Source organism: Lynx rufus, unplaced genomic scaffold (assembly GCF_022079265.1).
Source record: "Lynx rufus isolate CCGP_SWC_20201006 ecotype Redwood Valley unplaced genomic scaffold, mLynRuf1.p SCAF_4, whole genome shotgun sequence".
Classification (NCBI taxonomy): Eukaryota; Metazoa; Chordata; class Mammalia; order Carnivora; family Felidae; genus Lynx; species Lynx rufus.
Genome location: NW_025814856.1, coordinates 12,246,709 through 12,266,506, shown reverse-complemented (window position 1 = coordinate 12,266,506; position 19,798 = coordinate 12,246,709). Strand labels below are relative to the sequence as shown.

Below are 19,798 nucleotides of genomic sequence, written 5' to 3'. Positions count from 1 at the left end.
TGATGCAGCCACAAGCCAAGGACACCCGGAGCCCCCAGGAACCGGAAGAGGCGAGGAAGGGCCCTTCCCCAGGGCCGTCCGAGGGAGCTGCCCTGCGGACACCCTGATCTCGGACTCGTGGCCGCCAGGACTGTGAGAAGTGAATTCCAGTTGTTGGAAGCCCCCCTGGTTTGTGGGGCTTCGTTCTGCCTGCCTCTCCAAGCCTGTGCCGGCCCTTCCTCCGCCTCCCGTCTCTGCGTTAGGATCAAAGCCCCGCCCGTCCCATGGCCCATCCTCTCTGCTCTGTGATGGAACCATCCGGAGCACTTCTGTGGAGCTTTCTGGGGACAGAGTCTTGGCCCAGTTTCTTCCATCCCAGGACCCAGGAGGGGTTTCTAAGGTAGGGGGGGCTGGATTTGGATACCATAACAAGTCAAACGGAAACCGTCTCTCTGTGGACCCAGAGGAGGGGACCCAGAGTGGCCCCAGACTTTAGTGGGAGTCATCAGGCTGGCGAGTGGCCACGCTGGCACATGAGGGGGGCGTGACCTGGGCTCTGTGAGGGATCTCTCATCCCAGGCTGAGCGAACACCTGCCCCACCGTGCATCCTAACTGCCGTCAGTTCAGGAGACCAGACTGCTCTGAGATGGGAGGCCGTGGCAGGGACCCTGGGCATCCCCTGGTGACTTGAGCCACCTCCAGACCCCACACTTACTTAGAGTCTGCCTGGGAGCCTGGGGACAGCCCGGAATCTGTGCCGGCAGAAGCGTCGCCCGACTTCTTCTTCTGGACGGCCAGCTTCTTGGTGCCGGCCTCCCCGTCCACCGTTTCTGTAGAAGGCTGCCAGAGAACAGTGCTGGGTGAGCAAAGGCAGGCAGGACCTGCTGGAGGGAAAGCGGGGGTGCTCCGCTCCCCGTGCACTCCACCGACTTCCCTTCTCTTTTACGTTGCCCTTCGGGCAGGGCCAGGGCGCCCCGGGCAGAAGCGGGTTTGGCCCCTGAGAGGTGGCAGCCGCAGCCTGAAGCTTTACCTGAGTCTTGGTGTGGGACGGGGACAGGAGGAGCTTGGAGACGTCGCTCGTGGATAAGGAAATGCGCCTCTCCCTGTGAGATCACAGAAACGTGGCTTTTATTTACAAGAGCGAGTTGGACAGTTTTGGTGGTCCCGACTTGGGTGGGAGGGGACCAGGGACGCCGCTGGGTGCTCCCCAGTGTGCCGGACGGCCCAGCCCAGACAAGGAGCCCGACACAGGTGTCAGTGTGCGAGGCCCAGAAAGCCCGACCTAACAGCCCACATCTTCCTCTGGCCCTTTTGCCCTCTGGCCAAGCAGGTCTCTGGGAGGTCGGGCTGGCGACTCGGGAGTCATCGGTATGCAGCTGACTAAGGGTCAAGAGTTGGGCCCCTCTTCAATTCCTGGGTGAGCGCGATCACCCCTAATCTCTGCCGAGGAAACAGAAACCCAGGCAGGCCTGGGAGTGGGGTGTTGCCCCGAGACGCTGCTTCCCACGAAGCCAGGGGATTTCTGTGTGAACACAGCTCGCTGTGGCGGGGGCCTCAGGGTCCCAGCTGGCCCCAGGCTCAGCGGCTCCTGCCAGATGCCTCCCCTCCACCTTCCTCTGCCCCCTCTCCCTCCGTCCTCAGGGCTCCCACACTCAGAGCCACTCACATGTTTTTGGGACGTGCGGCACTGCCCTGGTCCTGCGGCCAGGAATCTGCGTGTCCCTCCGCCCTGCCCGCCCAACCCAGCCTGGCACCCCGGGTGTCCAGACAAAGGAGGGCCCGGGGCTTACTCACTCTGTGGGTGTGAGAGTGGCCTCCGTAGCCCGGTACCGCTCGCTGAGGTCCAGGGACTGGCTCAGCATGGTGCTGGAACTGGCAGCCATGAGCTTCTTGCCCCGCCAGAGCTCCACGGCGCTGGCCAGCCGCTCAGAGTCCGGGTCCCGGTACCGCTGGATCTGGGTGGAGCCTCCGGGGCTCTCGGGCCTGTCCTGTGCCCTCAGGTCACCACCCAGCTTGCTCTTGTCCTTGGGAGTCTCGGGGGTGGTGCTGGGCGTGGGCTCGCCGACCCTATTGTCCAAGGCTAGGCTGGTTGGCCGTTCCACGTGGCCAGGCGTTGGGTCCCCACCCTGGGGCACCTTCGGGGTTTCTCCGGGCAGCTGGCCGGCTGGCACAGCCTGCGGTGGCTCCTCCGGCTGCTGCTTAAAAGCGTTCTCTGCCTCCGTCCCCAAGTCTGAAAGGGTTTCGTCTTCTCTGCTCTCCTTTCTGTCTTCTGTGAGGCTCTCTTGCTCGAGGATGGCCCTTCCAGAAGGCTCTCTGAGAGCAATCTCTTCCTTGCAGGACTGGATGTGTTTGTTCTGGAGCTTCACGTGCTCCAGCCCTCTCTGCCGCCGTGACTCGCGCTTCTCTCGGCTGCTGGGCACCTTCTCGTGACTTTCAGCCGTGTTCTTCTGGGGTGCGGGAGGTTTCTCCAGGCTGGGGACCTCCTCCGGTGGGGAGCTCTCTGCCAGGGGCTCATCGCTTGGCCACACCTCGGGCTCCACTACCGAAGGCTCCCTGTCCTCCGATGGTTCCGGGCCCTGCCTGGGCACCTGCTCCTGCTCGGCCACCTGGCCCGGCCCTCCCTCCAGGGTTTCTTCCCTCAGGGCTTGCTGGGCCTCCCTCTCCTTCTCTTCAGCCTTCTGCTTCTCTGCGACCATCTGCCTGAAGCTGGTGTGAGGCGTTAAGGGGGAAATTTCAGGAACAAACATGCATGCCACCTCCAGAACCCACGCAGGGCATCAGGGGCCCCTGTGCCACCCATGGGCTAGGGGCCAGGCTCTGCCTCTGTTAAATGGGGTAACCCTGGCCCTCGGAGAGGCTTCTGGAAATGTGGAAACTCCTCAGCTACGAAAGGGGGATACAGGAGGTGGCCCCTTATTGTCATGGCCACCTCTGCCCTGGGTCTCCCTACTGTGGGAAGGATCTGTTAAGAAATCCCTGAGTTCCTTTGGGGTCCCTGGCTGGGTGGACGCCTGAGATTCACGTATAAGAATGGGGCAAGGGGAACCGGCTATGGGCTGGTCCTAACAACCTGAACCCTCCACCTCTGAAGCCAAGTGTTTCATTAAGGGGCCCAGGGCGGGCAGGTGCAGCGAAGGGGGGGGGGGGGTTGGTCTCCGGTGGAGAGCCAGCCTGGCCAGCAGTGACCTCTGTCTTCATCTACAGGTGCTGCCCACCAGCCCTGGAGCATCTCTCTCTCTGGGGCCGCGCGTGCCCAGACGGCTAGACTCCGCCAGCCCCTCCCGGCTTCCCTGCGCCTAGAATCACGTCCTGATGGCTCCACTGGCCAGAAGCCATCTCAGGCAGCTCTCGGGCAGGTGGAACGTTCGGGGCTGGGGGGAGCTGGGGGGCGAAGGGGGGCCTGGCTCTGCTCACCTCTTGCGCTGCAGGTGACCCCGGCAGAGGCTCTGCAGGCGGACGATACTCTGTCTCTGGTGCCGGTAGGCCACCCGTTGCCGGTAGCCCCTCCACGCAGCCTGGAGGTACACAGCGGCCTGCGTCCTCTCCAGCGTCCGGCGGACACGGTAGGACCGCCAGCAGGCCTGGGGGCGGAGCGGGCATTCAGGGACCCGGCACGTGGGACCCCCCCCCCCGCCGGCTGCCCCTACCCCCAGCCCTGCAGGGGGCCGCCCGGTACCTGGATGGCGACGGCCGCCTGCCTCATCTGCAGGAAGTGGCGGCGTTCCAGCACCATCCGGAACCAGCTCTGGAGGAGCAGGATCTTCCGCACGACCTCCCGGTGCAGCGTCTCCTGCAGGGCTTGCCGCTCGGTCTCCTTCAGGAAAACCTGGCGGGCGGGGGTGGGGGTGGGGGGGCACAGGAGGGGTCAGCACAGCCCCCAGAATCCCCGTGCCCGGGAGGTCTCTGCACAGCCCACCCCGGAAGGGCGTGAGACCACGCTGGCGTGCTGACTGACCCGACCACGGGGAGCTTTTTAATACGGTGAGAGAATTCACGTAACGTGAAACTAACCATTTCAGTGCAAACAGTTCAATGGCATTTGGTACGTTCGTGACAATGGTGCAAACATCGTTACTGTCTGGCTCAGTGGAACATTTCCACCACCCCCAGGAGAGGCCCATACCCATTAGCGGTCATCCCCCTGGCCCTCTCCCCCAGCCCCTGGCCACCACTAATCTGCTTTCTCTGGATTTGCCTGTTCTGGATGTTTCATATACGTGGGATCACACACTACAGGCTTTTGTGTCTGGCTTCTTCTCTCGCTCACAACGTTGTCAAGGTTCCATCCATATCATAACCTGGATCAGAGCCGTACCACATTGCATTGTATGGATGGCCCGCGTGTTTTGAATCTTCTTTCTACCTTCCGGCTATTGTGACTCGTGCCCCTATGAACACGCGTGTATGAGGATTTGTTGGGACGCTTTGTTTCCAGGTCTTTTGGGTCCATACATGCGGACGGAATTGCTGGGTCACGTGGTAACTCTAGGACTGCCTTGCTGGGGAACTGTGCGGGGACTTTTCACATGAGATGAAGCCCTAACGGGAGCTGACCTTACCGCTGTTGGACGGGGACAGTGGCTGGTGCCACAACATTAAGAAGCGTCCAGCATGTACCTAGAGGTGGGAGACGGCGTCTGGAAGGAGCACAAGGGAATGAGACCTTCTGCCAGACATTAAGAGGTACCAACTGGCCCCTGAGCCCCCTGCAGTAACCCTAGGCTATGTGTGAGGAAGCAGGAAAACGGGAGTGATGTCTGGGCCCCGCCCCTTAGAGGCACCCTTTGCCTTCTGGGAAGAAATAGGCGCCGGGCCCCAAAAAAGACACTTCCGCAGCAGAGTCCCTTGTCTTTCAGGCCGTGGGAGGACCCTGTGGACGCTGGAAGCCCCCCCGAGGGGCTGGAGTCCTGACCTTGGTCTTCCCGATCTGGTAGCTCCTCTTGTCTATGTCCATCTTTTCCAGCAGGGCAGAGATGACCTCCCTGCAGGGCTGGGCGTTCTTGGGCAGCAGCACCTGGAACTGCTCCGTGAAATCCTGGGGGATTGGGGCCAAGAAAAGAGAATCTCTGCTGAGTGCTCCCGCCACCAGCAAGGATATGATGCTCCAGCGACTCCCAAATTTCCGAAGCCGGGACCTGGTTTGACCGGAATGGCACTGACCAAGCTAAAATCTCGGACTCTCTGCAGCAGCCTAAAGCTTAGGAAAGACTGCCACACACACAGAGCACCAGGGTCTTTCAGCCACTTGGTGAGTGGCTCTCCAGGGCCTACTGGGGGCTGGCATAGTTGGGGGGCATGGCCAGGAGACAGGGCTGCCTTTGGGGGGGCTCACGGTCTATGGCTCGTTGGAGGGCTGAGTCATAGCTGGAGATACAGAGCTTTTAAGTAAACAATTAGGCCAAATTTTTAGGAACAAAGCATTAGTGAAATACACTAGCATTTCTTCCCGCTTCTGGGATTTTCCTTTTTCTACTTATACAGGGTCAGAGAGATGCTATTTCCATTCTGCGGATGAGAAAAAGGAGGCAGGCCATGATGCAGCCATGTCCCCGAGGCCATATGGGGACAGCTGGATTGGGGACCAGGTGCCACTGGCTTCAGGCCCGGGGCTCACGTCAGTGCTCATACAGGTGGTGCCAGTTCAGGGCACGAGCGAGGGGTTCTCAACCTAGGCCAGCTTATCACCGGGGACATGTGGCGATGTCGGGAGACATCCAGGGTTCTCCCAACTTGGGAGCGGTGGGTGTTACTGACATCGAGTGGGTGGAGACCCAGGGATGCTGCTCAACATCCCATAATGCACAGGGCAGCCCCTGCAGCGAATGACCTGGTGGCCCTCAGTGTCAATGGTACCGCAGGTGAGAAACTGCTTTAGCAATTTGGTCTTTGCCAACTTGAGGTTAGTAATGATCCTTTGTGGGTTTTTTTCTTCTTGTTCTTTCTCCTTTTTTTTTAAGTTTATTTATCTTGAGAGAGAGAGACAGAGACAGAGAGCGCGTGCACATGCATAAACACACGTGGCGAAGTGGCAGAGAGGGAGAGAATCCCAAGCAGGCTCTGCACCATTAGCGTGGAGCCTGATGTGGGGCTCGAACTCAAACCATGAGATCGTGACCAGAGCTGAAGTCGGACGTCTAACCGACTGAGCCACCCAGGCGTCTCTGATCCTTTTGTGTTTCTCAAAAGCCCAGGGAGCCATCTATGAAGTCATCACCTCCTGGGGCTCAGTTTCCGCACTGGCAGAACAGAAGCCAGGACCGCCTGCTGTTGGTTTGGCAGAATAAAAGAGATGGGTATAAAAGCGTCTGTCGCCGAAGATGCTCAACAGAGGGCAGAGCTGTGCAGGGATCTGCTCCTGTCATTCCCTCTTCCCGGCTTGGCTTTACAACTCTGTATCCTTCCAGGCTTGGCCTGGGCCCAGCCACCTCTTCCAAGAAAACTTGCTCCCTCTCCCCACCCCGACCTCTGAAATGACTGGTATAAATGCCAACAGGGCCGGAGCGGAGAAGCTCTGGCACAGAGTAACCCCCTGGGCTCATGTTCCAGAGAAGCGCTCTCTCTCAAAGAGGGAGGTGGCCAGCCCTCTGCCCTGTCACGACGGCCACGAGTGTGTGGCTTACCTGGAACGTGTACTTGGCACTGTAGCCTGACCTCCGGATCCGCACCGTCTCCAGCATGCCCGTGTAGCGTAGCTGCTGCAGCACCAGCTCGTCGTCAAAACACAGCTCTTTCTGAAACGGGATATGAGCCATCAGGACAGGTGCCAGCTGCGGGACAATCAAGCGTCGGCAGCCGGGGATGGGGATCTGTAGGCACGAGACCCTGTAGGATTCTGGACATGAGCATGGTCCGGGAGCCCACACGGGCCCCCCCGGCTGGTCAGAATGTCCCCAGCACGGCAGCCGCGGGCACCTGGAGGACCCTTCTTTCCTTGTTCCAGACATTCTTTTTGGAATCAAGAGCTGGGGCTGCTCGGCACTGGTGCTTAAGGTATTCATCTCTTCTGGAAAATCTGGCGTCTGAGCTGCTCTATTCCCTGGTGTCTGGGAGACAGATGCCATTTCTCACTGCTCAATTTAGGATAATTTGCTGCGAAGAGTTATTTCTTAAGGACTCCAATCAAAACCTGCGTTGAGCTCGTACTCTGTGCCAGGCCCTGGGGTAAACACTAAGGATTTGGCCAAGAGGGGAATAAGGTCTGGAGGTGGGAGCCAGGCGCATACGTGAATGGGGCAGACACTGCCTGGGCCCCCCTGGGAAGTGTCCAACAGGAGAGGGGACCCTGGGCCAGGTCCTGAGGAGGGAATAGGCAGGAGGAGGAGGGCGGGGAGCAGCCAGGTAAGGGCCCAGGAGAGGACGGTCCCAGGAGCAGGGGAGAGCCAGGGAAACGGGAAGAGTAGAGACAAAGGGGGTAGGTCCAGATCCTGAAGAGCCCCCAGCCAAGCTCCCAAGGGGGCAGAATGGCCAGTGGACCCCTGGGGCAAAGGAAGCCTGGGAGTGAGGGCTGAGCGCACTACTAGGGCCCCCAATGGTGCTCCACGGAGTCTTTCCAGAAGCCTTCAGATCAAATGAACAGCAGCCTCTATGCTTCTGCCGTGTGATCTCACCCTCTCCCTTCTGCTACATTTTCTGCACTGGATGATCCGGGGATGTACTGACACGCTTGACCTGTCCCTTCTTGAGCAAACCTCTGGGGCCCCTCCATGTTCCAGACGATGTCGCTGCTTCTGGTTGGCCACCTGGCTGCCCTCGGCAGGCTATTTACCGTTCCTGGAACCTGGCTGAACACTTGGTTCCTTGAGGCTTTTCATGGCCCCCAAGAGGCCACGGCAACACAGGAATACCCCCCGCTGAGCCACCAGACCTTGGCCTTCACTTCCCCAAGACACTGGAGCTACTCACCTTCTCGGCATTAGAGCGGATGCAGCGGATAAAGAAGGGCTCCGCCTTCCCCAGTGTCTCCAGGAGCTTGTTAAGGGACGTCTGGGGAAAGAGGGAGAAGGTCTTGAGCTGGGACCGCCCCCCCCCGCCCCCAAGAGGCACGCTGCTCAGTGGGAGGGGACCCAGGTCACTTGCTGGCATCAGTAGTGATGCAGGACACGGGAGGTTGTAGGTGGACATTCTGACTAGAGGCTGAACTACCTCTGGGAGCCCCAAGAGAGCTGTAGGGTCCCCAGAGCTGACAGCTGTCATCTTCCCAGGGTCTCCTAGCTCTTTGTCTCAGCAGAAGTGTTAGGGGGAGTGGCACCAAACTTCTGGGCATTTAAAATGCTAGACAGCTTCAGAAAGAAACACAGATACAGTGACTTTGGTCTTTGGCCTGCTATTTACAAAAAGGATTTTCAGGAGCTTCCAGGTGAGGTAATTTGCCAAAAAGGCCAAGGTGGGCACAAAAGACTCAGATTGAAAAAGAGGAAAGGGACAAAAAAGCTGATGGTGAGGGTTAGCGGCAGCCATTGAGCCCCCTTAAAAAAAAAATGTCTCTGAGCTTCCTGGCAACCACGGAGAAAAGGGAAACATGATGTACCATCATAACACGTTAATCCGTTATTTTAACTCAATGGTTCAAAACAGGGGTGATTCTGCCTCACCTCCAGAGCACATGGCCATGACTGGGAACATTTTTGGTTGCCACAACTGGAAGATGCTACTGTGCATCCCAGAATGCACAGGATGACCCCCACCGTGGAGGAGGATGATCCAGCCCCAAATGTCAAACAATGCTGAGGCCAGGAAGCCCTAGGGTACAAATTTGTTGGGTCTGTCGTGGCCAAGTCACAAGCGCATCGGGTTGAGTCTAGCGTCACCTCTGGCCTCTCTAGGCTGCCCACCTGGAACTGGGCGCTGATGCTCGGCGGTTTCTTTTTCTTGTGTAGGTGCAGCAGGGACTTGGTGGTGCGATCGTGCAGTGTCATGCTGATGATGAGCTTCAGTGACTTGGAGTCCAGCAGGTTCTAGGACAGACACATGGGGGTCTGGCCTGCCCTCCTGGGGTCCCAGTGGGCACTGGGAGGCATCGTAGATGCCCCAGAGCCAGGACTGTGTTCCGGGGGGGGGGGGGGAGGGCAGTTCTTGGGATCAGTCTCGGGACAGGGCTGCTGGAGGGTAGGGGATGGTGGGCCTGGCGGGAGGCGGGGACCGCCCTGGGGCCGAACCTGGGCTTTACCCTGCACATGGTGCTGGCTCTGGAAGGACTGATTACAGCCTCTTTGGCAGCCCGAGTGCCCAGAAGCCAAGGGCTCCAGCGTGCCACCTCCCTCCTGTCGAGCTCCAGGACCGCCAAGTCTCCTGCACTTCTGCATGAGCTTATCCGGCTGGTCTGGTCCCCCCACACTTAGTAGCAGCTGACAAGAGGAATAGCACCGTCCCATCCGCTGGATGCACTGAGGGGTTTTTCTCACTTTTGCAGACTTCCCGATCCGTCCGCACACCGTGTGTGGAGACTAGACAGAGGCTGGGTGCACTTCGGCCAAGGCCGGCTACTGGGGTCTTGGCTCCTGGCCCCCTTCCTGGTGGGGCTTCCTCTCCCAGACAGGCCAGGAAGGTGCTGCACCCTGTCCCGCCCTCCGGAGGGGACTCGTAGCTAAAGACCCCCAAAGTGGGGGTAGGACAGAAGGGTCCCATTGCCTCTGGGCAGGAAAAGCTCTGTGGTGCTGTTCACACCCCGAGGCTCCTGTGGGATGAGGCCGAGCCCACCTCCTCGCTCAGTTCCCCCGCCCCAGCCTGCTTCTCCCCTCCACACGCTTCTGCAAATATCCTACCCCCATCACGTGCCCTGCTTCCGGGAAACCCAAAGACAGCTCCAAATCATTTCCACGCGAGCACTTATTTTTGGAGGGGAGTGGGGGGCAGGGGGTGATGGTGGGAAGAGGAAGGGACTGCAAAGCTGGAGAAGTTAAAAGTGCCTCCTCCCCCTCTCCCCCTCCCATTTTCCTCCCATTTTCCGGAAGGCAGGTTGAGCCAGGCGCTCTCAAGACAGGCAAAAGCAAGGAGGTGGCCTCGGACGGTGTCGCGAACGTTTACCTTTGGAATGAGCTGCTTTTGTTTGATACCTTTACTTTTCCTGTCAAAATATTAAAAATGGTTTTGTGAACAGAGGGAACACGGTGTCCATAGGTTTGGGTTAGTTCAGCAAGCCACGCCTTGCGGGTTAGAGGGAGTGGAGTGAGAGCAGAGAAAGCACAGTCGGGAGGCACAAGTGCAACGAGGCGCCCCCCCGCCCCCCGCCACCGAAGCCCCAGCGGGCCCTCCCTGCGCACGTGTGGGGTGCTTCTGTAGCTGGACGTGAACTTTACCGGGCCAGCGGCGGCCCCCGAAGCGGCAGGGGCATCTAGCCTGGGGCCACTCGGATGTCCGGGGGGCAAGAGGGGCTGCTGGTGATCGGTAGGGCAGAACGTGCATCTGTACGGGGCCAGCTACAGATCTCAAAAAGTGCCCCAAACGGAGCTTTGAGGGACCCCGTGTGATTCTGACGCCGTCCGGGAGTCCTGGCTTTATTCGCTACACGTTGGGAAATGCCAAGTAGGCCCACAGAGCCTCTTTGGGACCCCCTGGCAAGTGGAGCGGGGGGTGTCTGCCCTGCAAAGAGCTGCAATGGGGTTTGGGTAGGAGTGCTTTTCAGGCTCACGATGGTGGGAAGGAAAAAAACAAATGCCAATCTTTGGGGGCAAGGGAAGGGGCACGGTAGGCCCCTCACTCTCAGACACTTTACGGAAACCTTGCAGGCGAAAGAAAAGTTTTTTGTAACTTGCGGGGCGGCTCGCTTTGGAAAGCAGCCGAGGAGAGGGTGCCCCACAGATCAGCAAGACGCTTGGCTGTGAGCTTCGCTGTGCGTCAGGTGCCACCTCGATCCCCAGGAATGAAAACGGATTTGAAAACCGGTGCCCTTGCGGGCACAAGCTCTGCTCTCCGCCGGCTCGGGCCCGGAACGGCCACGGGCGTCCCACCAACCGAGGCGGCCGCCCGCCAGGTGCTCTGAGAGTCGTGACCCTTGCTTTGGACACAGAGGCCGAGACCTCAGAGCACTCAGGCCACATGGCGGGTTAGCCAGAGCGAGACCGCGTCCAAACCTAGTTTGTGTGGCTTCTGGGCCCTTCCTACCACGTCGCACTGCTGTCCACACAGAGCAGGGCCACAGAGGCTCCGCTTCTGACAGCTTTTTTACAAGCGTACGGTGGCAGGAGGTAGGGAAAGACGAGGCCTGCTCTCTGCACGCCTGGGTGCAGAACAAGAGACGCTTTGTGGGAGGGGCGTTCCTGCAAAGCTGCGCCGGGAGCTGGCAAGGGCTAGGGGCACAGGGCAGACGCTGGGGCAGGCGTGTTACGAGCGCCATTGAGCAAAGGCTGGTGTACAAACGGAGCCACGAGACGTCACATTGGCAGCGGCCGACTCAGCATTACGGGCAGCCCGCAGGCCGGGGGTCCTGGGAGAGAGGGGGGGGGCGGCCGTTGCACTTGTTGCGGGGTCAGGGGGACAGGGAGGGAGGCGCCGCAGCCTTGGGGGGGACTCACAGGATGAAGGTGCGGGGTTTCTGGAGCCGACTGAGGGACTGGAGAAGCCTACGGGGGTCCTCACCCTGCCAGGGCAATCCTTTGATGGTCTTGATGATTTGGTCATGCAAATCGCTGAGAGTGGGGAGGGGGAGGGGCGCAGTGACAGGGAGAAGACCGAGTTAGAGCAGCAGGCCCGCCACCTTGGGGTCCCCAGCACGGTCGGGACCCTCCCCAGGCCACTGGAGCCGAAACATGCAGCTGGCGAGTGTGTGCGCCACGGTCTCTCCATCCTGCACTGGGGAGGGGGGGGCGGGGTTCGGCCAAGAGTGGCTCCCCCTTCTCTGGGAGGGCCAGGGTCGCTCCAGGCAGAATGGGTTTTGCAACCTGGAGGCTCAGATCACTGAAAAAGGCCTCACGTAGAACAGGCTTCTGCAATCTGTGACGAGGCATCAGGGGCTACTGAAAAGAAAGGACCAGAGGGTGCCGGTGGGAGGTAGCCCCTCGGTTTTTCTTGATGATTCTGTGGCCACCCGTCAACCTCCGTGTCGGCTTCGAGAAAGGCCTCAGGAGGAGCGGACCAGGATTCGCACGGTGGTTCTCCACCAGCGGCTTGAGATGTTACCCTCCGGGCAAGGCATTTATGTTTTGGAGACATAAATGGTTGACATTTATGGTTGTCATGACTTGGGGCGGGGGGGGGGGGGGGCGGTGCTCCTGGCATCTGGCCAGGATGCTGCTCGACCCCCTCCAGTACAAGGGACGGTCCCACCACAGAGAGTGGCCCGGCCCAGTGGTGAGGGTGGGAAACCCTAGTTGAAGGAGATCTTTGCCCCAAAGAAGTCAATCTCATTCACTTCCTTTTGTTCAATTCCTGGGGGTTCAGGGCGGGGCATATGTTCCGGGCCCACACTTCGGCACCAACGCGTGAGAACAAGAATGGATCAGAGATGAAAATCAGATGCTCTGAAAGTGAGGATTCATGAAGGATGTCTAGATGACAAATGTCCTCATGGGGTTTCTGGGAACGAGGTGCCGGTGACTGCGGGAGGAGTCGGGAGGTTCTGGTTTTGTTTTGTTTCTTTCTAAAAATTCCTCATTCCAGTTATTTCAAATACATGTTTAAGCTCTGGGCAGTTGGCCTGGAAAGACCCCGATCGGCAGTCCCCTGTCTGTGTTCCATGCACCATGCCTAGGGCCTGGACAGCCACACTTACCTCTGCTCCCTCGCCCTCCAGGGAGGCACAGAGCAAAGACAACAGAGGGGTCACATTTCACCTCCACCCCCTGAGCGGTCAGCGCAGCGCCCAGAGCTCTGGACAAGGCCTATGGCTTCAACCCGCATTCCCCTCCCTGCTTCCCGACCCCGCTAAATCTGGCTAGAGTGCTCCCAGCAGGTCCCGGCACCCCCTTAGCCTGCGGATTCCCACTCCTGGCCCTGGACGCCACGCTGAGCGCCTGGGGACGGCGGCTCCTCTGTGTGCCTTCCTGGTCTCGGGTTCGAAGGCCCTTGCTTCTCCTTACTTCTTGCTTTCATAGAAAGCAATGATGTGTCCTCAAAAGCGTTAATATCGAACCTGTGTAAACTAAACGCGTTCCTGGAGTGGGGACCCGCAGCCTAGGGGCCAGGCCCTGGGGAGACTGGCGTCACTTCAGCGAATGTGGGTCAGGGGCCACGTTCGGTCTTTGTGGTGGGGGGAAAACACACAAGCAAATAAAGAGAGGTGTTCGTTTTTCTCTTGCCCCCTTTTGGGTGAAAAAGCGGATTTAAAAATGTACCTCGTAAAATCAGGAAAAGGACACGCGGTGCTTTCAGACAAATGACTTAGGGTCACTTGCCTCGGTAGCTAGTTCCACCTCCAACGCATACGTTGTTATGAATCTCTTGAAGAGGTTTTTGTTGTGAAGGGCTCAAACATAAAATGATCTTTTCAAGTTTCAATATTTACTGGCCTGCTCCTTGGGTATTTGTGAGTGTTGAGAAAGAGGTTGGGAACTTGGCTGCCGCAGGGCCTTTGCATGTGCCGCCCACACCTGCCAGCACACCCTGCCTGCCTCGTCTGGCTCAACTGGTCCCTTCTCAGTACAGCCTGCCTGGCTCTCTCAAGGCACCAGAAGTGTCCCTCCCCTGGCTTTGTCATTGCCTTGGATGTCTGTCCAGTATGGCCTATTTTTTTTTTTTGTAACCCCACCTTCCTGAGAGTACTCGCTGCTCACTTCTACATTCAGTACAAACTGGGGTATGTGGGAGGCCCGTGGCCACAAAATACCCTCATCCTCTTGCGTGCAATGACGGATACTGTGTTTCTGATGGCACATGAAGTAACTCGGCATATCTCTTTCAGGACACCCCGGCCAGCCTAGGGCAGGATGTGTTCTTCAATCAAGCCTGTTGCTCGGTGCAACCAGCAGCTTCTCGGCCCCACCCGCCAATGGCCATGACCGGCCGTGAAAAGAATCCTTTGTAAAGTGAGCCGTGCAACATCTCCCGAAGGCAGCTGATGCATGGAAGCCTGTCTTTCTGTGTGCAGAAAAGCGGCAACCAGATGCCATTTGTTTCTGCGTCCTTTTTGATTCACGTGGCAGTTGAGTTCCTTATCCAGGTCAACCCCAACCTGGGTTCAGGGTGTAGGGTTTCTGGCATTGTTTGAAACAATTACTGCCACGGCATACTAGCTTCGGTTTGGACAAATCAAGGTCTCGCTCACCGGTACAGTTTTTCCGACGGGGTGCTGGGTCCTCTCTGCTGCTCTCCCAGGTGACTGTGGGTGCCGGGGCTGCCCAGACCTGCTGGGGACACAGAGCAGAGGGAGTTGGAGGCGGGGGTTGCCTGGGGACTTGAAGGCCTTTGTCTTTTTCACAAAGGCTTTGATCCCGACTTAACTCATTAAAAACAAACAAAAAAACCCCCCAAAACACGGGTGCCGGGCTGACTCAGTCAGTCGGGTGTGCAACTCTTGATCGTGGGGTTGTGAGTTTGAGCCCCCACGCTGGGTGTAGTGATTACTTAAAAATAAAATCTTAAAAAAAAAAAACCCAAAACAAAAATAATCTCTCAAATTTGGGCAGAGCAGGGAACTATGAAGTGTTTGATCCCCCTCAAACAGCACTATTTAGTCCCTTTCTAAAAAAATGTTTTTTTACTTATTTTTGAGAGGGTGCAAGCCAGAGGGGGGGGGGGGAGGGAGGGGAATAGACAGCAACGAGCCCGACGCGGGGCTCGAACTCACGGACCGCGAGATCGTGGCCTGAGCCGAAGTTGGACGCTCGAGCCACTGAGTCACCCAGGGGCCCCTATTCCTACTTCTCATAAAGGCTCGATCCTCTCGATCCTCCTTCTAATCAAGGCCCTTTGTCAAATGGAACCCCGTGGCTGGGATCTGGGGCCGAGCTCCCTGGGGGGGGGGGCACTCAGCTGTTGTGGGCCTTGGGTCGTCCCTACAGAAGAACAGGAACGTGACTTCCTGCCTTGAGAGGATGGGGAGAATGAATTACACACCCCGGTGCGGAATTTCTGTTTGGGACGATCAGAGCTCTGGAGCAACACGGAGGTGGTGATGGCCACACGACACGGTGAATGTGCCAAAACACACACAACTGTACATTTTAAAATGGACTGAGGGTCCCCCTCTGGACGGTGACACGTGGGCCCCTCCTACCTGCGGCCTTCTCCGCCCTCTCGGCCCGCAGGCGCCCGGCCTCCCGGAGCACAGCCATGGCCCGGATGGCGGCCCGGAGCACAGCCCAGCGGAACACGGCCACGGGGTCCATGCCGATGAGCTCCCGCACGTAGGAGCTGTCGCTGCCCCGCAGGAGGGCCACGATGTCCGGCCGCATGTAGTCCATGTTCTTTTCCCGGAAGTCCTGGTGGGGGAAGGAGGTGGGTGGTCACTCGCCTGTGACCGCCAAGGTCCTGGGGGCCTGGTGGGGCGGGGCCCATCTCCACAACACACAGGCGGGTCCTGTCCCCAGGGCCTTTGACGGTAAGAGCCAGGGATTTGGGGCTGGGTCTGACGGTCCTGGACCCTCGCTCCGCACAATCTGATCAAGGGGATGGACCGAGCAGACGCCAGGAGGTAAGGGGCCTCCAGGGCATCCCCCCGTCCCTGTCCTGCCTCCCCGGCAGAGAAGGACCAGAGTGGTCACGGCAACGGACAGACGCGTACCTTGATCTGGTATTTCACTTTCCCCGCAAAGTGCTGAATGATGAACGCTGGCTCCATGACGGGGGTGCCAAGGAAGTACCTGTTGTCTTCATGCTGCTGCTTGAACTTGGCCAGCAGCGTCTGGCTCGTGGCATGGGGAAAGCTGGGAGGAGGATTGGGAGCTTTTAGCTGCAGGAATAGCGGCGATCGCTGGCTCTGCATCTCTCACGGGCCCTCTGTGGGTGAGGCCAGGGCCCTGGTGGCCCACGGGAACATTCGGCGCAGGCAAGACTGGGACGCGGGCCTCACCGCGGGCGGCTCCCAGGCATAATCCCAGGATGGGACTTCTGGTCTCAGATCTGTCTGTATCTGGATGCTGTGTTGTGGAGGGGGTCTTGCCCGCGCTCCCCTGTCATAGGGAGGGGCTGGGAGATGAGGGTGCCGCAGGGGGGGGGCAGGGAGGGCAGAATGAGGGACCTGTTGTAGCTGGCTATTTCTGCCCCCCAGGGAGGGAATGCTGCAGCTGGCTTTGACCCACCCTGCCGCTGCCCAGCCGCATCGCAAACGCAGGCTAAGCAATGTGGCTGACTCCCAGTGCTGAACTCCACGACTTAATGGGGGTGGGGTGGCGGAGGGGGAGGGTCTGCGGCTATGAAGCACATGGTTTCCAGGGCCGGTGAAAAGGTATGGAGTGAGGAACCTGCTCACCCAGGTGAAAAAACAAAAATACCGGTTTTGGGGCACCTGGGTGGCTCAGTCGGCTAAGTGCCCGACTTCAGCTCAGGTCACGGTCTCGCGGTCCGTGAGTTCGATCCCCGCGTCGGGGCTCTGCGCTGACGGCTGGGAGCCTGCGGCCTGCTTGGGATTCTGTGTCTCCCTCTCTCTCTCTCTCTGCCCCTCCCCTGCTCACACTCTCTCTCAGAAATAAACATTAGGGGCGCCTGGGTGGCGCAGTCGGTTGAGCGTCCGACTTCAGCCAGGTCACGATCTCGCGGTCCGTGAGTTCGAGCCCCGCGTCGGGCTCTGGGCTGATGGCTCAGAGCCTGGAGCCTGTTTCCGATTCTGTGTCTCCCTCTCTCTCTGCCCCTCCCCTGTTCATGCTCTGTCTCTCTCTGTCCCAAAAATAAATAAATGTTGAAAAAAAAAAATTAAAAAAAAAAAAGAAATAAACATTAAAAATTAAAAAAAAAAAAAATACCGGTTTCCCGTGCTATTTTAGAAAATCCCAACCAATGCAAAAAAAAAAAAAAAAAAAAAAAATCGACGATGAACAAAAACAGCAAGATTTTAAACAAAGACAGATCGGACCCTGCTCAGCCCAGCCCTGCCTTACATCCAGATCCAGCTCTGGGTTTCCCGGGAGTGACGAGCTAGCCCTTCCTAGTACCCTGTCTCTTCTTTCACCTAAACATTCTCTCCCTGGACCCCAGTTATGAACGGAGGTGTCTGTCCCCTGTCCCAGATGGGGACTTGGTCTGAGGCAGGAGGTGAGCCTGATTCCACCCAGCCCCGCAGGGGCTTCAGAAGCAGACGAGTGGTTGATAAGAAGTTGGTGACAGAAAGATGTGTCCACATCCTGACCCTTGGAGCCTGGGAAAGTGACTTTATTCAGAAACAGGGTCTTTATGAATATAATTAGTAATTCAGATGAGGTCTTTAGGGTGGTGGATTGGAATATCTATTTATTTAAAAGTTTATTTATGGGGCATCTGGGTGGCTCAGTCGGTTAAGCCTCTGACTTTGGCTCAGGTCACCATCTCGCGGTTCGTGAGTTCAAGCCCCGCGTCGGGCTCTGTGCTGACAGCTTGGAGCCTGGAGCCTGCTTCGGGTTCTGTGTCTCTGTCCGTCTCTCTCTCTGCCCCTCATCTGCTTACAATCTGTCTCTCTCTCAAAAATAAACATTAAAAAAATAGTTTATTTATTTATTTTGGGAGAGAAAGAGTAAAAGTGGGGGAGGAGCGAAAAGAGACGGAGAGAGAATCCCAAGCCGGTCCTGCGCGGTCGAGTGCAGAGTAAGAGAGTCGGGGCTCAAACTCACAACCCAAAACCAAGAGTCAGATGCTCCACCGAGCCCCTGGAATCTTTCTAAGAAGAGGAGACGAGACAAAGACAGAAGAGAGGGTGCCGTGACCACAGAGACAGAGATCAGGGTGATGTGGCCGCGAGCCAAGGAATGCCTGGGGCCCCCGGAAGCTGGGAGAGGTGAGGAAGGATCCTCCCCTAGAAGGTCTGGAAGGAGCACAGCCCTGCCACCACCTTGATTTCGGCCCACTGATGCTGATTTTGCACTTCTGGCCTCCGGGACTGGGAGAGAGTATGTTTCTGCTGTTTCAAGCTGCCTGAACTTTGTGGTCATTACAGGAGCTGCAGGAAGCGAATTCGGTGAGTGAATTTTGGGGACTCCAGCTAGGTGACCAAGCGGGAGGCACTTTACAAACAAAGTTTCCAGCATTCACTGTGTCCCGTGGACGAGGGGGTGCCAGGCTTATCGGTAAATCCGGCATCTGGGCCCCGGATTCCGTACACTGCCCTTTCCTACGATGCATCACCCCGGAGCCCAGTTTCTAGACTCGGGCCCCAGGTCCCTTTCTTAAGAACTCCCAGGTGCAGGTGTGTTTCAGAGTTCAGCGACTGCACGTGTTAACATTTCTGTGATGACCACTACGTGCATGGATAGGTCAGGATTTGTGGTTAAGTGAGTCGGACGAACTCAGAAGTTCTCGGGGACGGTGTGGATTCAGGGTGAGGCTCCAGGGGCTCGGGAACCAGCTCTGTGCGGGCACCGGGCCGTGGACACTTACTTGCTCTCTTCGTCCAGCAGATAGAAGAGCCCAGTGGGTTTCTTGCTGATCAGATGGATGCAGCCGACGTTATCCGTATAGTCAATGTTGTGCCATGAGATCCCTTCGCTCTGGTATTCCTCCTGCGGGGGTTCGGCGGTTAGCTGAGAATGTCACTATCTCATGGCTACGTGCGTGTTTACATAGTACACGTTGTATATACACATATTTACGTATGCGTGTACCTATTTACACATACACATGTAAATAACACAATACATGTTAAGATAGCAACGGAGATCTATTAGTTATTGCGAAAGCACTAGTAACAGGAAACAAGAATGCACGTGTTTAAACATCCATCACATAAGATGCTTAAGATTGCACTTAAAACGTCCCAGGGGGTCAGTGAACTTTCTCTGTAAAGGGCCGTGGTAACGTGTTAAGCTTTATGAGCTAGACGGAGTCGGTCACGATTCTGCTGTTACAATGTCAAAGAGGCCACAGGTGATAGGTAACCAAGTGGGTGTGGCCATGTGCCAATAAAGGTTTATTTACAACAATTGGCCGTGGGGCCAGATTCGACCTGTGAGTTACCATTTGCTGGCCTCTGCTGTGGAACTGCAATGTCCAATAATGCGAGTGACCTACGTTAACTTCAAATTTTCTTATCACAGTTAAAAATGTAAGGGGAGGCTGGGTGGCTCAGTCGGTTAAGTGTCCGACTTCAGCTCAGGTCATGATCTCACAGTTTGTGGGTTTGAGCCCCGCATCAGGCTCTGGGCTGACAGCTCAGAGCCTGGAGCGCCTGCTTCGGATTCTGTGTCTCCCGCTCTCTGCCCCTCCCTTGCTCTCTCTCTCTCTCGCTCTCTCTCAAAAATAAATAAACATTAAAAAAAAAAAAAACGTAAAAAGAAACTGGTGAAGTTAACGTTAATAATACACTTCATTTAGACCCAATATATCCAAACTACGGTCCTGTCAACGTGTAAGCAATGTAAAAGATACTGATGAGGCGTTTTGTGTTTATAATCTTTTTCTTCCGCACTACGTGTTTGCAATTGGCAGTGTTTCACTCTTGCCACACGCCTCAATTTGGACCAGCCGCATTTCGAGTGCTCAACAGCCAGAAAGAAAGTGTAATAGTAAAATCTGCTAGATATTTATGTAAACCCATCATTTTTTTCCCCCCTGACAGAATCATCAGTGTAAAGGATAAATACATGGGTAAAGACTGAGTGTTTGGTAGGGAAGAGACAGGTAAATACATGGTAAATGGCTGAGTGTTTGGTAGGGAAGAGACAGGTAAGCCAGACTGACAATATTCTTGACCAAAGCAGATCCTTCCAGGGCCACTGCACTGCTCTCCCATTGAATGGATTTTCGCATCTGAGCCGAGGGATG

At 57.2% G+C, this 19,798-nt stretch overlaps 1 protein-coding gene across 7 annotated transcripts in view; it reads right to left on the bottom strand.

Annotated features, from left to right (window-relative positions):
• The window catches only part of MYO9B (myosin IXB), a 90,733-nt gene that overhangs the window by 11,158 nt on the left and 59,777 nt on the right, over positions 1-19,798 (bottom strand). For 5 of the 7 annotated variants that reach the window (XM_047097308.1, XM_047097311.1, XM_047097312.1 and 2 more), the window contains exons 11-25: positions 18,416-18,537; positions 15,636-15,777; positions 15,129-15,333; positions 14,178-14,259; positions 11,491-11,604; positions 10,004-10,043; positions 8,812-8,934; positions 7,883-7,963; positions 6,601-6,711; positions 4,893-5,015; positions 3,657-3,806; positions 3,395-3,561; positions 1,775-2,686; positions 1,011-1,083; positions 696-820 (exon numbers count right to left, since the gene is read on the bottom strand). In XM_047097308.1, coding sequence (XP_046953264.1) covers positions 696-820; positions 1,011-1,083; positions 1,775-2,686; positions 3,395-3,561; positions 3,657-3,806; positions 4,893-5,015; positions 6,601-6,711; positions 7,883-7,963; positions 8,812-8,934; positions 10,004-10,043; positions 11,491-11,604; positions 14,178-14,259; positions 15,129-15,333; positions 15,636-15,777; positions 18,416-18,537 — 2,570 coding nt within the window. The remainder of the gene's footprint in view (positions 1-695; positions 821-1,010; positions 1,084-1,774; positions 2,687-3,394; positions 3,562-3,656; positions 3,807-4,892; positions 5,016-6,600; positions 6,712-7,882; positions 7,964-8,811; positions 8,935-10,003; positions 10,044-11,490; positions 11,605-14,177; positions 14,260-15,128; positions 15,334-15,635; positions 15,778-18,415; positions 18,538-19,798) is intronic. The other 2 variants (XM_047097313.1, XM_047097309.1) reach the window with 1 other exon arrangement.